Source organism: Thunnus albacares, chromosome 15, assembly GCF_914725855.1.
Source record: "Thunnus albacares chromosome 15, fThuAlb1.1, whole genome shotgun sequence".
Lineage (NCBI taxonomy): Eukaryota > Metazoa > Chordata > Actinopteri > Scombriformes > Scombridae > Thunnus > Thunnus albacares.
In genome coordinates, this window is record NC_058120.1 from 9,147,627 (window position 1) to 9,161,562 (window position 13,936).

Sequence of the window (13,936 nt, forward strand, 5' to 3'; positions counted from 1 at the left end):
TAAAACCAAATCCTCCCCTACTCCCCAGGACAGGTGACAGACTGAAGATTGGCTTGTCTTCATATGGGTTGAACAGGATGGCAGTAAGGACCTGAGAAGAGACAATCAATAGTTTCTTCATCCCTTTATGGTCAGATATACCAGATTTTGCTTATTTTATTGTAATAAAAAAAAACAAAAACAAAACAAAAACAAAAACTGAATAAACTGTTTTACATGTAAAGATGTTTTATCTATTAACCAATTTTAAATAACAACAGTCATCTTAATTTATTGTATATGCTATGTACATGCTTTTGAATCTGCGTATCCCATTACTTCTTGCTAATTCGTTTTACCTTTATACACATGGTGAACACAGAACATCCTCATAATATCCCTCTGTAAAGACATCATTTGCTTAATGCTACGCACCTGTGTGTGTGAATGGCAGTGTTTGCGCCTAGCTGGTGTCTCCTGTTCACTTGTCCACAATAAGCAGCAGGTGCTGGGCTTGGCAAAACTCCCCTCCAAGCCTCGCAAACGCCATACATGTGCAGCCTGAGAGAGACAGATAGAGAGAGAGAGAGAGAGTGAGAGAGAGACAAGAGTAACGAGTGCAATGGCGTGTGGCTGCGGATGATTTAAACTGTATTAAGAGATGTTACTGTGTAAAAATACTCACTGTGATGTGAGCTGAGGAGATGGTTCATTGAGCGGACACAGGAAAATGTGACGGCTCCGGGATGTAGACACACCATTGATGATGATGCTGCTTTTCTGGGTCCTGGCTGACAACGGCCCGCTAGCTTGCTGCTAACCTGCTGAAGACATGTTAATACTGCTCAGCTACACAACGTTAATAGCATCCTGTGTTAACACTTGAGCTACCTGTGTGTAAAAACATTTCATGATAGCATTTTACCTTAAATATTCCCGTTAAATATCAGGTAACTAGTGTCACTAAAATGACCTATGCTACCCATAAATATCAGTAAGTTAAATCAGTTATTCTGCGTATGTCTACACTAAAATAACGGCACATTTCAAAGCGGTGTCCTGCTTGCTAAACTGAATCAGAGATAACAGGTTATCTCGTTTTATATCTATGACGTTAATTGCCGACCGTAATAAGCTACGGCGGTACGTAGGTTAGATGATTAACGTTAATAGGTTAACTAATCATTTGATGCCTGTACGTTCAGAAACATCTCGCTACGCTCTTAACGTAAGTTAGTTAGACGGTGTTCTGACGTTTAAATGCCCAACTGTCAGCTAACTCGACGTTACTCGTTGCTAATTTTCAGGTTGAATACAACACATACTATGGCATACCCAGTGTAAGATCGAAAATCTCACTAGACTAATAAACGGCGCCTTAAGTCATTAGAGGCTCCGTCAGCCAGGTCACGAAAAACCAGGTCAACAACCGTGGATAAATGGCAAGCTAACACTTCCAGGCTTTAGGCAGTCACCAGTTTTCAGCCGAATGACAGTGAGGATAGCAGCGTCGTCAGCCCACATAGCGTCAGTTACACATTAGTAACAGTTACTACATCGATGTTAAACATGTACGACTAAAATAACTACTTACAAAACGCAGTAGTATACAAAAAATCCAGTAGCTTCTAATGGCAGAGCTGAAAAGGAGACATGTTGAACAGAGGTGTCGAGTTAGCCACAATAAACGCTACAGCTTCCGCCGAGCGGTTTTCAAAATACAAGCGATTAAAAGATTCTTTGCACTGAACCTTTTACTTTGAAGACATTTCCGGTATTGAACGGACGGTCTCTGATAGAAATCATGCTGCTCTATCATGTATGTTACAACGCATGCCTGTCATGTATGTTGCTTTGACAAGGTGACTGAGTGAGGGGGTTGGTGTGTATTCAGGCATGTAGCTGTCTTCCTTTTTGAAGCCAGTGGAGTCGCCCCCTGTGGGCCATTAGAAAGAATGCAGATTTAAGTCACTTCCACCTTAGCTTCACATTTCAACACATCACTCTTGAGCATCCTGTGTTGACGTTTTGCCCTCCAAATGTCTTTTATCAAGCATCACTGACAATCCCAACCTTTTCAGACATATTTATTCATTATCTTGTATGATGTAAGTCTAAGCGGCAGCAGTTCAACTGTCAGGACGATGGTAATTGCTGCCATCTACTGTTTTGCAGACGGCAAAGTAAATCCACCAGGCTGCACTGAGTGATAAAGTGAATATTTCATACATGTTTGGAAAAGTTACTTTCATTTTGAAACAACCACTTTTTTGGAGCTATTAAAATCATACAAGAAACATGGTGATGTGTTTTCTGTCTGAATGTCTGGGAATGAGGTGTGCGGCCAACCTCCCTATATTTACATCTTAACGGATGTGGTTCATGTTTCTCACAGCAGTGTATGAAGTAGTTTTCTTTCTGTTTATTGCAACAGGTAAGTATGAGTGAGTAGTAAGTATGTAATAGTAAGTATGATGAGACTTTATGTAAGAGTGAAAGAAACTAAACACAATAAATAAAAATCATTTATAGAGAGCAACAAAGAAAAAAACAAAAAGGGCCACAGAAATCTATTTCTATTGCCGTTTAAGAGGATTTTAATTGACTATCCTGTAATATTTATATATAGTTAAAATCCTTGCCAGACAAATATCTCATGCATTTTATAGTTTTTTTTTGTTTTCAAAACTTTTTAGAGGGACGATCAGTGTTCACATCCCTAAGAATAAATCTCAAGATTCTTTTTTTAAATTTTTTTTTATCTCATTTTAGGAATGAAGAATTATTTGCCAAGAATAATGTAAAAATTTGCAATAAATTGAAGTTTTGAATTGTTAGAAGCACAAGTTGTGCTTCGTCCAGTAAAGCATCCTGTGTGATTCAAAATTTGACCTCTGACAACTGACCTGCTGAAATCACAAGTTCTTTAACCTAAACGTACAGAAACAAGCGAAACAATACAAAAGCAATCAAACAGAAGCTTGCATGTGTTGTAAATGTACTCTTCATATTTTCAGGTGTTCTTATTTGTTAGATATCATTTATGTTTATCGTTTATATATTATTATATATTATAAATTCACAGCCTATCATAAGTTTTCATTCATTTCGTCTTATGTTCACCTTACCTCATTTTGCACAAGTTGTAACTTAATACTTATTATTGAATTTTTGTTATTTTTTCAGTTGTTTTTTTTCAAATAAACTGCTGCTACAACCCACTAAAACTATTCAATATTAATTTATTTAAAGTTTATTTAATTTCTTTTTTATTTCATTTTAAAGCACAATTCTCACTGTAAAAACCTTACTTGTCTTACTCCTTACAGCCAGGCCTCTTGGACCTGTGTAACAACTTGAGAGGGTGTGGCTCGCTCGCTCGCTCTCTCTCTCTCTCTCTCTCTCTCTCTCTCTCTCTCTCTCTCTCTCTCCCTCTCTCTCCTAGACACACAAACACACACACACACATCAGCTGGCATGGATGGATGTTTCATTTCCCGGTGCAGTACAGGGTATGTGTCTGCTTCTTTACCTATTCATAAGGTGTTAGGTTACATGGCTTGTAGGGAGTGGACTCTCCCAGTATCTCGCAAACTGACAAGACAGGGCACGTAGATGTGTGTGTATATGTGTGTGTGCATGTGATGACGTAGTGACTGCTGAATCTGGTTTGGTAACTTTCTGAGGAGAGAAGGAGAGGCAGGCACAAAGAGAAAGAGACAGAGAGAAAGGAGCTAAATAGTTAATACAAAATTTCACAACATTTAACTCGACTGATTGATCTTCTCCTGCTGGTTTTCAGATATTGGGGTTTTGGTGTTGACCAAGCTTTCAGTACAAGGTAAGATTCTTTTACTTAGTTTGTCATGAATTTCACTGTAGTTCTGACTCAACAGTAAACAAAAGACCGTAGCCTGTGGTGTGTTTAAATGTTAAACATGCTCACAGCAGAAAGTTACAGTAATGTATTTTTCCTTATTTACTCCTAAAACAAGGTGGATACTACTTGTTATTTATGCCAATAAACAGGAAAACCAGGTTAACTCCATCTAAAAAGACACAATGACAGTAACTTTTTTTTTTTTTAAAAAGGATAAATTACAAGAAGAATGGGCAGGAAAGAGATTACAAGTGTATTCACAGATGATTACAAATAATATAATTAACTCTTTTGAAACATTAGCGACTAAATTTGATATAGGTAAAAATAATTTCTTTAAATATTTACGAATAAGGAGCTATCTCATGAAACAGCAGAGAGAAGAACAGTGTCAGAGAAGGTATGAGTTACTGTAATTTCTAAACAAAAATCGAAAGAGTGAAAACATAAAATCTCAAAACCGTATAAAATCCTACAGGAAACAAAGGTAGGTGTTGACAACACCAGAGAGAAATGGGAAACGAAGCAATAACAATTTTGGAAGACGACTGGAAAGAAGCATGTAAAAGAATTTTCAAGACAACATTGGAAAGATTCGCCTGGAAAATTAAAATTAACACGAGGCTTCTCGTAACACCAAGAATCATATGAAAATACAGATTATCAGGAAGTGCTGAATATGTGGAACAGAAAGCTGGTGCACACAACTTTTACCTCTGCCCAGTGTTGAAAAAGTTTTGGGGGGCAGTTCAGGAAAAAAGTCACAAACATTTTTTATTTAAAGAAGCCGTTCCAACTGTCCATTACTGTATTAGGTACCATCCCATTAGAAATTTTGAAGAAACTGGAGTAAATGGGTCATGGAAATAGATGGAGTGAAACAGTCAAATTAACAGAGTACTGCAGGTACCCCCCCCCCCCCCCCCCCCTTCTACCTTCTATTTTCCTCTCATTTCTTTGGTTATGTCCATAGTAAAAATGTATAAATGTGGCAGGATGAATGAAACAAGTGACAAAACTGATAATGTGTCATGTAAAAACCTGCGATACAGTAATAATGGGAGTAACTTTTACTATTGACTAAAAACATGAACTTCCAGCATGGCAAGATATTGAGCAGCAAGTATAAAACAACAATAAGAACAATGCCTGTAGATTCAGCACTCAGACAGGAATGTTGTGGAGTGTAACCCACTCGAAAGTAAAACGTTCCTACGCTGCCACTGATGTAAAGTAAAGAAGTTTATTTCATAGTAATGTTCCGCATATTCAACACAGGTCATTTTCAGCTGAAAGTTTGATATTTTGTAACACTTGCTGCCTGATGAAAGTTAAAAAAAACACATATATTAATGTAGAATCTGAAAGGTTATGTGAGTCAAAGCATCTGGTCAGAAGCCTTGCTGGTGCTGCTAAAACCCTATTTAGCCAGTAAAACGATGAAAAGTGGCTGTGGAGTTAATCCAGATTTTTAAGTGTTAATACAGAATACTCTTCAGCACTGAGTCACTCCTGTTTCCTGAAATCTAAATATTTTACTCTTTTCTAAACAGTCAGTGATCCTCAACTGTGCCAGAAACCACGCAGGCCTAAGGATGCTGTTATAGATCCCATATGGATTTTACTTTTCCTTGTCACCAGTAATGTAGTGGGAAAATAAGAACCAGCGGGGTAGTTCATGATTTTATGTATGATCATTCTGAGTAAAAAAAGAATGCAGGGATTCAGAAAAGCATAAATCTTTTTTTTTACTCTTTTGGTTTCTTTTTCTCTTCTCTCTCATAAGCTCCATCAGTTTAATACTAATTATACTTCTACTGTATAAGAGATTTATGTCAACCTCCAAAGAAATTAAACTTACGATACAGAAACAGACAGAATATTTTCTAGCTGTACAATACCAACCTGTACATATGGAAACACTTGATAGTTCAATACAACACTGTGCACTTATTGCGTACATTAGATTCTGTTTGCATTTGTTAAACACACACACAACCCAGTATCTAGGTAACATAATGTGACAGGGAGTTTATGATTAAAGTTAAGAACTGATTGCATTTAGCTTTTTCATTCATGGACCTCATTACCTTCACAGACTTCCATTGTGTTCATTCAGCAGCTGCAGTCAAGCAAAAACAGAAGTGATACTTGCTGTGAACGCACACGAAGCAGCTGAGTGGACAGTCAATAGAAGTGATAAATAAAGACTGCAGGTAGCAGGTTCAGCTTCAAACAAGTATCTTTGTTTATGGTGGAATTAAAGTGGAACTGACCTTATATAAGCAGAAGTGAAACGTCATTACAATTATTGCAAACCTTATCTCCAGGTAAATAAATGTAAACATGACGACGGCCAGCTACAACAAAAGCTTCTGCACTTGTCATGTGATACCAATACAATGCCAATTACAGAAGCACTTACATGTAAAAGAAATTGATCAACCATTACTGAATTCATTTCTGGATGAAAATTTGCCACTTTCACAATTAATTTTACGTTTTATAACAGTGGGACAACACTGGTAAATTTGCTTTGTAACAGTTTAATACACACCTTTATTAAAGTTCCACTATTCTAACTGAACAATCTCAGCAGCCTTTTTTACCAAAGAATTGCGTCAATATACTTATCTATTCCACATAACCAAAACACGTTTAACAGGAAATGTCAAGCTGCCCAGTATAAGTGGGTGAGAAGTAGAATACTTCCTCATGTATCAGGTTACAATGTGTTTATGGGTCTCTGTTTTAGGAAGTGGTAGAGGCATAGTCAGATACCACAGAGATAAGTCAGAAAAGGTCTTTTTTTTTTTTGTTATTTGGGTGAACCAACCCTTTCAAAAGTGATGGACACAGGATAAGCTCACAAATGCGTGGTGGTCAAACTAAATTCTAGAGATATGAGTAAGCTATTACATGTGATAGAAGCTCTATATATTATTTTGTCCATTTTTATATATCCATACAAGTCACAGACAAACTAAAAAATAGATGGAATTTTATATCCACTATATTTCATTTTATATCCACTACAGTCAACAGACAAAGAAATTAATTTCCCACCCTGAGCATAAAATGACTTTATCTTTTCTGGCCTGTGCACATCTTATTGAGGCTACTGAAGCATGGACTTTCATTAGCGTGGAGTCAGATAATATTAATAAGTCTGAATAGCAACATATGATGCATTAAACAAAGTCAGCGGGCTTTCAATTCAATTTGCTGTGTTGCAACAGGACACTCGACAAAAACCTACAGACAGATGACAGGAGAAACTATGTTTGTGAATGTGAACTGCGTTTCCTGGGAGATTAGCTTTGTAGTTGGTAAGAATGACTTCATGCAAGTCCACGCAAGCAAAGCTCAGGGTGCAGCTGGTATGTCTGAAATGAGTGCTAATGTTAAATCAGCAGGTGTGGCAAAGCCTTAACCATATTTGACCATTTGGAGGCAATATCTAACGAGATTCACACTAGTAATTCTGCTATGATCTGTTTTTATCTCCTCATAAAGATGTAGAAACATAACTCTTCTTTCTTTCTCGTGCTCTCCGACAGGGTGAACTTGGGTCTATCACCCAGGCCGGTGCGGCAGCAGGGATGAACTGGTCGGGGCTAGAGAGTCTGTTGAGTGGAGTCAATAAATACTCCACCGCATTCGGGAGGATCTGGCTGTCCATGGTGTTCGTGTTCCGTGTGCTGGTGTTTGTGGTGGCAGCGCAGAGGGTCTGGGGTGACGAGAACAAAGACTTTGTGTGTAATACCAAACAGGTAAGATAGAGGGGATATCTACCTATGCTGACACTGCGCTTTCAAGTTTGATTGAGTTCACTGGATAAACTGATGACATGAAAATTTAGATGCAGCCCGTTGAACATGCAACTGCTCTTTCTGTCATCTGGTTGAGGTTAAAGGTCAGGTATTTAGTGCAGGTAGCCTTACTAAAGGACTGACCTGACTTCTTAGTAGTCTTAAACATAAATGAACTAAATGGCAATCTTCATCAAAAGCGAAATCCATTAAAAACTGGATAAAATATTTAATTTTTTGGGACTTCTGCTATTGAATGTACCTGCTTTTTTAAGATTTATGTTAATTAAACAATCCCCTAGAAAATGCTGCAGGTTCAGATATTTTATTCTTTTCACGGCATATAGAGGCATTAAGATCTTAATCACAATCCTGTGACAGCAAAGTGGCACTATTGTTTTGTATTTATCATCTCACAACAGATAGCATCAGATATTGTGTTGCCTCTTTTTGTTTTTTTGTATCTCTGTCATGAATGCAACCTCTGCTATCCACCCATTTAATCCACCTGACACATTGCTGCCATTATAGAAAATATATGTATTAACTTTGTTTCCAGCCTGGCTGTACCAATGTCTGCTACGACCACATCTTCCCCATCTCCCATATCCGCCTGTGGGCACTGCAGCTGATCTTCGTCACCTGCCCGTCTCTGATGGTGATGGCTCACGTTAAATACCGCGAAGGGAAGGACAGGAAATATGTGGAGCAACACCAAGGCTCTCACCTGTATGCCAACCCTGGCAAGAAGAGAGGGGGGCTGTGGTGGACTTATCTGCTTAGTTTGGTCTTCAAAGCTGGATTCGACATATCATTTCTCTATATTCTGTATCGGATATACCACGGATATGATCTGCCAAGGTAATGCTGGTTACTTACTACTTTTCAAGTGAAAATATGGTGTTTTAATCTTCTTTAGCATTACAGAAAAACATGAAAATTGAGGAAAAGCACCCTAACTACCACCCATTCTATGAATTTTAGCTTTAATATTGTCTACTCTTTTCTTTTAGGTTATCTAAGTGTTCACTGGCCCCATGCCCCAACACCGTTGATTGCTTCATTAGTCGTCCAACAGAGAAAAAGATCTTCATGCTGTTCATGGTTGTATCCAGCACGTTGTGCATTTTTATGTGTATTTGTGAGATGATATATCTCATCGGCAAGCGCATCGCCAAAGTGTTAAAGGTCAGATATGATAACCAGAGGGTCCTGTTTGCTGAGCAGCATGAACTCAATAACATCGCCCCACCCAGGTCCCAGTACCGGAGGACTGATCCAACGTTGGCAGAGAGCCAGCTGAGTTTAAACAGGAGGGAGAAGGCCAAAGAAGCTGGTGCAAGTACAACGCTGTAGCACCAAGACATGGGTTTTTGTTAACCCAACTAACTGTTGCACCAAAAGACACATGAAACAGCAAAGTAATGATGATGATGACTGATTCTGTGTAACAGCTAAGCATGAAACATTCATGAGTCTCTGTTGGAAGTATCACCAACAAAGTCTGGTTGTACACTGTAGGATATTGTACGTTAAAGAAGATGACTACTAGTATTATTATGTTTGGATGTTTGGACCACAGATGTGATCATCTTATGGCTGTCTGTACCAGGATAAACATCCTGGATAGCACGAATGGAATCTTATGTTGTGTTTATTAAACTATTTATACATCAATATCAATTTTTCTTCTAATTAAATGTGACACCTTGGTGTAAGTTTTGTACGTAACAGCAAATAGTATCTTTAACACTGTTAACTGCTTTGCTAATTATCTGACAGAGAAAAGGGTTGTTTCTGGTACTCTGTGCATTCACACTTCTTCTACTAAAGACACCAAAACACCACCAGGAATCTAATGAACTGATGGAATCTGCCTCACAGACTGATGGAAGTATCGATTTAACTCCTTGCTCCATTAAAAATTGACTACATATGGATTTGGACATTTTCAGGGGTATTTGCTCAGCAAATTCTACCGGGTAAGAGATGGACTTGATTAGAGTTCCAACGAAGCGCAGCAGAGAAGAATGGATATAGTGAGGCTTATATCTGCTATATCTGAGAAGAAGGTGATTCCTCAGCTTGTCTCATTAAAGGGTATCAGAATTCAAAATGTGTGATTTATTGCACTGCATTTTCATCATTTGTTGTTGTGAGTGGAGAGGGTGAACTGAACTTTTTGTCTTACAGGCTGGGTTTGACCAAAGCTAACAGGTTGATGTTACACTACAATTTCTATTTTTATTTTAGGTTAAATCTCAACATGCAGAGCAGACTACTTCTGCTTTTGACTACAGTCAACTGGAGTCTCATAATGTGGTCCAATAGTTTCTTTAAAGTTAAAGGAACTACAAGGAGCTTTCATTTTGTGTTGATTTTAGTAGTCCCTGTAAACAAAAGCAGCAGTGTTTTCACAGAATGAAGACTGCATTTCCCATGAGCACCACTGCCTCATGTCATAAAGATCTTGGATAGTGGTGCAATTGTTTTGGAAGAGAGTGAAAGAAAGACACTACTTATTTGTAATACTATTTTTATTTTTTAAACACAGCATTTGCATAATGTATCTGTGGCTATGTAAAAATAATAATTGTAATATGACAATGGTGAAGCAAAGTAAACTTTTTTTTAGTACCATTCATACACCTAGGTTACATGTAAGGCTGCATTCAACCAAATCCAGCGATGTAGCACCTTCCCGCTGGGTTGTGCGGAGGTGTAGGTGTGTTTATCTGTGCTGTAGAATATAACCACCGTGAAACAATGAGAAAATAACATTTTATTTCTCAGATTCACTGCTTTTTTCTTGCTACACTGCCGTTCAGTCTCTTCATTCACTCTCTAGCTCGCTTGACCACCACTGCTCTCTCACACACGTTCTCTCTCTTTCTCTTGTCTTTTTTAAAACGAGTCTGGAAGCTGACAAAAAGTCTAACTTTACTTCTAACGTTATGAGACAGGTAGAACTGTTGTCCCCCCTGTCCTTGTAACATCTTTGTACTCCCTCATGCTAAATGTAATGTAAACATAAGCGCTTCTAGTCTACGTGCCCTAAATCATTTAGCCTGATTTCCAAGCCAGCCGCAGGCATTTAGAAGAACTACAGAAATAGCCAATTTTCTTCCTTCTGCTTCTTTTGTTGTTTATTGGCAGTTAGCAAACACCTTTCAGATGCATTACCGCTCACTACTGAATTTTATCAGTTCCACAGTGTAAACTATTTACAGCGTTCACCCAAAGTGCTCCTAATCGCAGTGTCCATTCTATAACCCCAAATGCCTCCCTCCCTCAGTGTTAAATCCAGCTCCTCTCCAGAAATGACCACATCATTCAAGAATCTCCTGGCAGCGTCCAACACCATCTTCATCCTTTCTGATTCCCATGTATTTCAATAGCACAACTGGCAATGAATGCCAATAAGCAGATATGTTGTTCAGCTCCATAACTTTTCTGCTCTGGTTCCTTTTGTACTGCCACCATCTTGTTGTTTCTTTCCATTCTCTTAACAGCTTTGGCCCATTTCTGTTCTGATCTTACTCACTTTTACTTCTTTAATCCTTTTTGGACACTGTGCTGACCCTGCATATTGCTTCCCCTCACTGTGCAGGCACTTTGCTTGTTCTTTACAGTCCTTCATTTTGCAGTTGTCCTTCCCACTTGTCCATATTCCTGACAGCAAAAACATCTGAGAGGAGCCCTCTCATATGGCCTCACCTTGTAGTACACATAATCCAGGCACTCTCTTTCTGGTACTTCTCCTTTAAAGGTCAAACATATTGACTTGCTGTCTTCTTTTTTACCTTTTCTGAATCTTTTCATTCTTCTTGCTTCAAACACATTTTAAACCTACTCAAACGACTCAGCGTCTATTGACAGTGGCACGCCACTTATTACTCCTTCCTTCTTTGCTTCTGGTCCAAGTCAGAAACATTCCACGCAGCTATGATCTTTATATGTATTAATGTTCAGGGCTTTCAATCGCTGACGCTTACATATACAATCAATTATGACCATCTCACTTCTAGTTATCCTGACTGACTTAACAGCTACAAGTTTTCCTTCAACAAACTTTCAAACCTCATGTGGATTCTTGAAAATGCCATCCGTTCTTGTCACCACTACCATTCTGTGACAAGAATGGTCACAGAATTGTGTCCTTAATTTCAATTTCGTTCTCCTATTCCTGCTCCGATGCCATTTTTGCCATCATACTCGACCACTCACTCCTTACCGCCTGATCGAAGTCAATATTCTCGTTGATGGTCTTGTTTGCTTATGTAGGTCATATACAGGCATCTTGAGACTGTTTCATAACCAGTTCAGAGTTCCTTGTAGTAACTTTAAGACAGGCTGATACAGGCTATAGTACTATATTTAAATGCTTGTAAAGTAAAAATGCTGATCATACCCTGTGTGTCAAGACCATCTTTGTTTACAGAAAAAAAATATTACTTTTTCCCTACAGGTATTTGGGGTTCATATATATATATATATACAGTGTGATGCTGCTTATAATATCAGTGATAAACTCACAAGTCCATTTAGCAGCAAATGTGATTTATCAAATTTAAGTTGTATTTAATATTAAATGCAAACTTTGGTGTTTAGTTGTTCATAAATGCCTCATAGCCCTTTTTCACAGCACATTTTGACTTGCCATAGTAAAAAGCGCAAGTGTTACTAATAACAATGCCAGTAACGATGTTCTGCTCAAGTGCCCCTGTAAGCTCTGACAGTGAGCCAGCATGAACAACTCAAGCAACTAAATGAAATTCAGCCATCATTAATTATATTATTTATACCTATGCTTTTCCGACTGTGATGTGTCAACATGTCTTCTGTGAAAAAGACCTATTGTGCAAATGAATGCATTTGAATTTGTTGATTTAAGGCAGCATTGTAATACAAACATTCAGTGAGGACTTATGAGAGCTGTTCATGTTCAAAATCTGCACAGAAAATATTTTCATTGTGTTTTGTTGTGTGACCACTAGATGGCAGCATTATCCAAGTTAAACAAACCAAATGCTATCTATCTATATATCTACCCATTTAATGTTTAGTTTTACAAGTATATATAAACAATGCCACAATAAAATAAAACTAAATGACTGCATGAATGCTCCCTCTTTAAAAATCCTATCTGTCTTTTTCCCAGCCTGTTAATAAGTTTTAAGCATTGCGAGGGAGGAATGGTAAAACAAGAGGCGGTCGAGGTGAACTGGTTGGGTGAAGAGGTGCAAGCAACAGGCACGCACTTTCACTTCAAACATGTCATCAAGGTAAGCAACACCTTTTATCTGTGCACATCTGCAAGGTGGAGAAGCACGCCTGTATCACCAGCTTGTCTCACAGGATGGTGCAGGAGTCCAAACCTTAACATTTTGGGTGCCACATACACAGCATGCTGTCTTCACTTGCTATTCAAGGGCCTGTGTGCCAGTTGTTTACTTGCATAAATTAGATTCCGTAGCTTACTAGAAGTCAAACCAAAACAATTTTTACTATTTTGACATGGCTCATAGAATCTGCCTCATGATGAAGTCAGGATACCGTCTATTCGTCTCTGTGAAGGGGGGAGACAGGAAGAGAGGAAAGGAGGGTTCTGCTCCTGTGTATCTGGTGCAGAGCAGAAAGTTGGCAGTTCAAGTAAGGATAGAAAAGGGTTTCAGCAGTTGTAAGGCAGTTTAACTGCAGACAAAATAACTACAGAACAGTGTGGGGTCTTAGTAAATGATGTAGTAATGAATGGAGAATAGTAAAAGCTCTTAGTAAATATGTACAATGTTCAATTCCATATAATACACATGTAGATAGAAGAAAAGTAACACTGCTGACTGAAAATAGAACAAAGAAACATATAAAAGTTTAATATGTATATAAACATTATACTCATTAGATAGTATTGCATCCAATTTTATGAATTAAAAGCTGAGCCAACGTGGAAACACAGCTCACGTGATGTACTGCCTATGACCTCTCCTTGTACTGACTACATTAAAGTAAAAGAATACATGACTTTGTCCTCATTCACAGCTCATTGAAACACAGATACTCACCTGAAGCAGCCAGTTCAGCAGCAGCAGCAGCAGCAGCTTCCACCAGCAGCTTGTTGTCCTCATCAAAGGAACCCGGAGACACCATTACCCAACAGTAAAATAACTGCTGCTAAGGACTCAGACAATACAGTGTAAATGTGAGTGAAGAGGAAGACCGGACATATACCTGACAGGAAAATGGCCCCTCTCATCCTAGGATTAAA

General features: G+C 38.3%; 1 protein-coding gene across 3 annotated transcripts; it reads left to right on the forward strand.

Annotated features, from left to right (window-relative positions):
- The first annotated feature begins 42 nt into the window (after positions 1-42).
- gjb9a (gap junction protein beta 9a) lies at positions 43-9,794 on the forward strand. Of its 3 annotated transcripts, none has more exons than XM_044375115.1 (5): positions 43-130; positions 3,782-3,820; positions 7,420-7,632; positions 8,231-8,532; positions 8,685-9,794. In XM_044375115.1, the coding sequence occupies exons 3-5, from the start codon at positions 7,462-7,464 to the stop codon at positions 9,025-9,027; spliced, it is 816 nt and encodes a 271-aa protein (XP_044231050.1). In that variant the 5' UTR covers positions 43-130; positions 3,782-3,820; positions 7,420-7,461; the 3' UTR covers positions 9,028-9,794. The 3 variants fall into 3 exon arrangements, with proteins under 3 accessions (XP_044231050.1, XP_044231049.1, XP_044231052.1); XM_044375114.1 differs by lacking the exon at positions 43-130 and adding an exon at positions 3,231-3,491; XM_044375117.1 differs by lacking the exons at positions 43-130; positions 3,782-3,820 and adding an exon at positions 5,677-5,714 and having other exon boundaries at positions 7,437-7,632.
- The last annotated feature ends 4,142 nt before the right edge of the window (positions 9,795-13,936 follow it).

Coding starts and splice junctions, on each gene's coding strand:
- gjb9a (XM_044375117.1), top strand. CDS start 5,692: ATGTCAACCTCCAAAGAAATTAA. Junction 5,715..7,436: donor TCAACCTCCAAAGAAATTAA/ACTTACGATACA, acceptor ACTTGGGTCTAT/CACCCAGGCCGGTGCGGCAG. Junction 8,533..8,684: donor CACGGATATGATCTGCCAAG/GTAATGCTGGTT, acceptor CTTTTCTTTTAG/GTTATCTAAGTGTTCACTGG.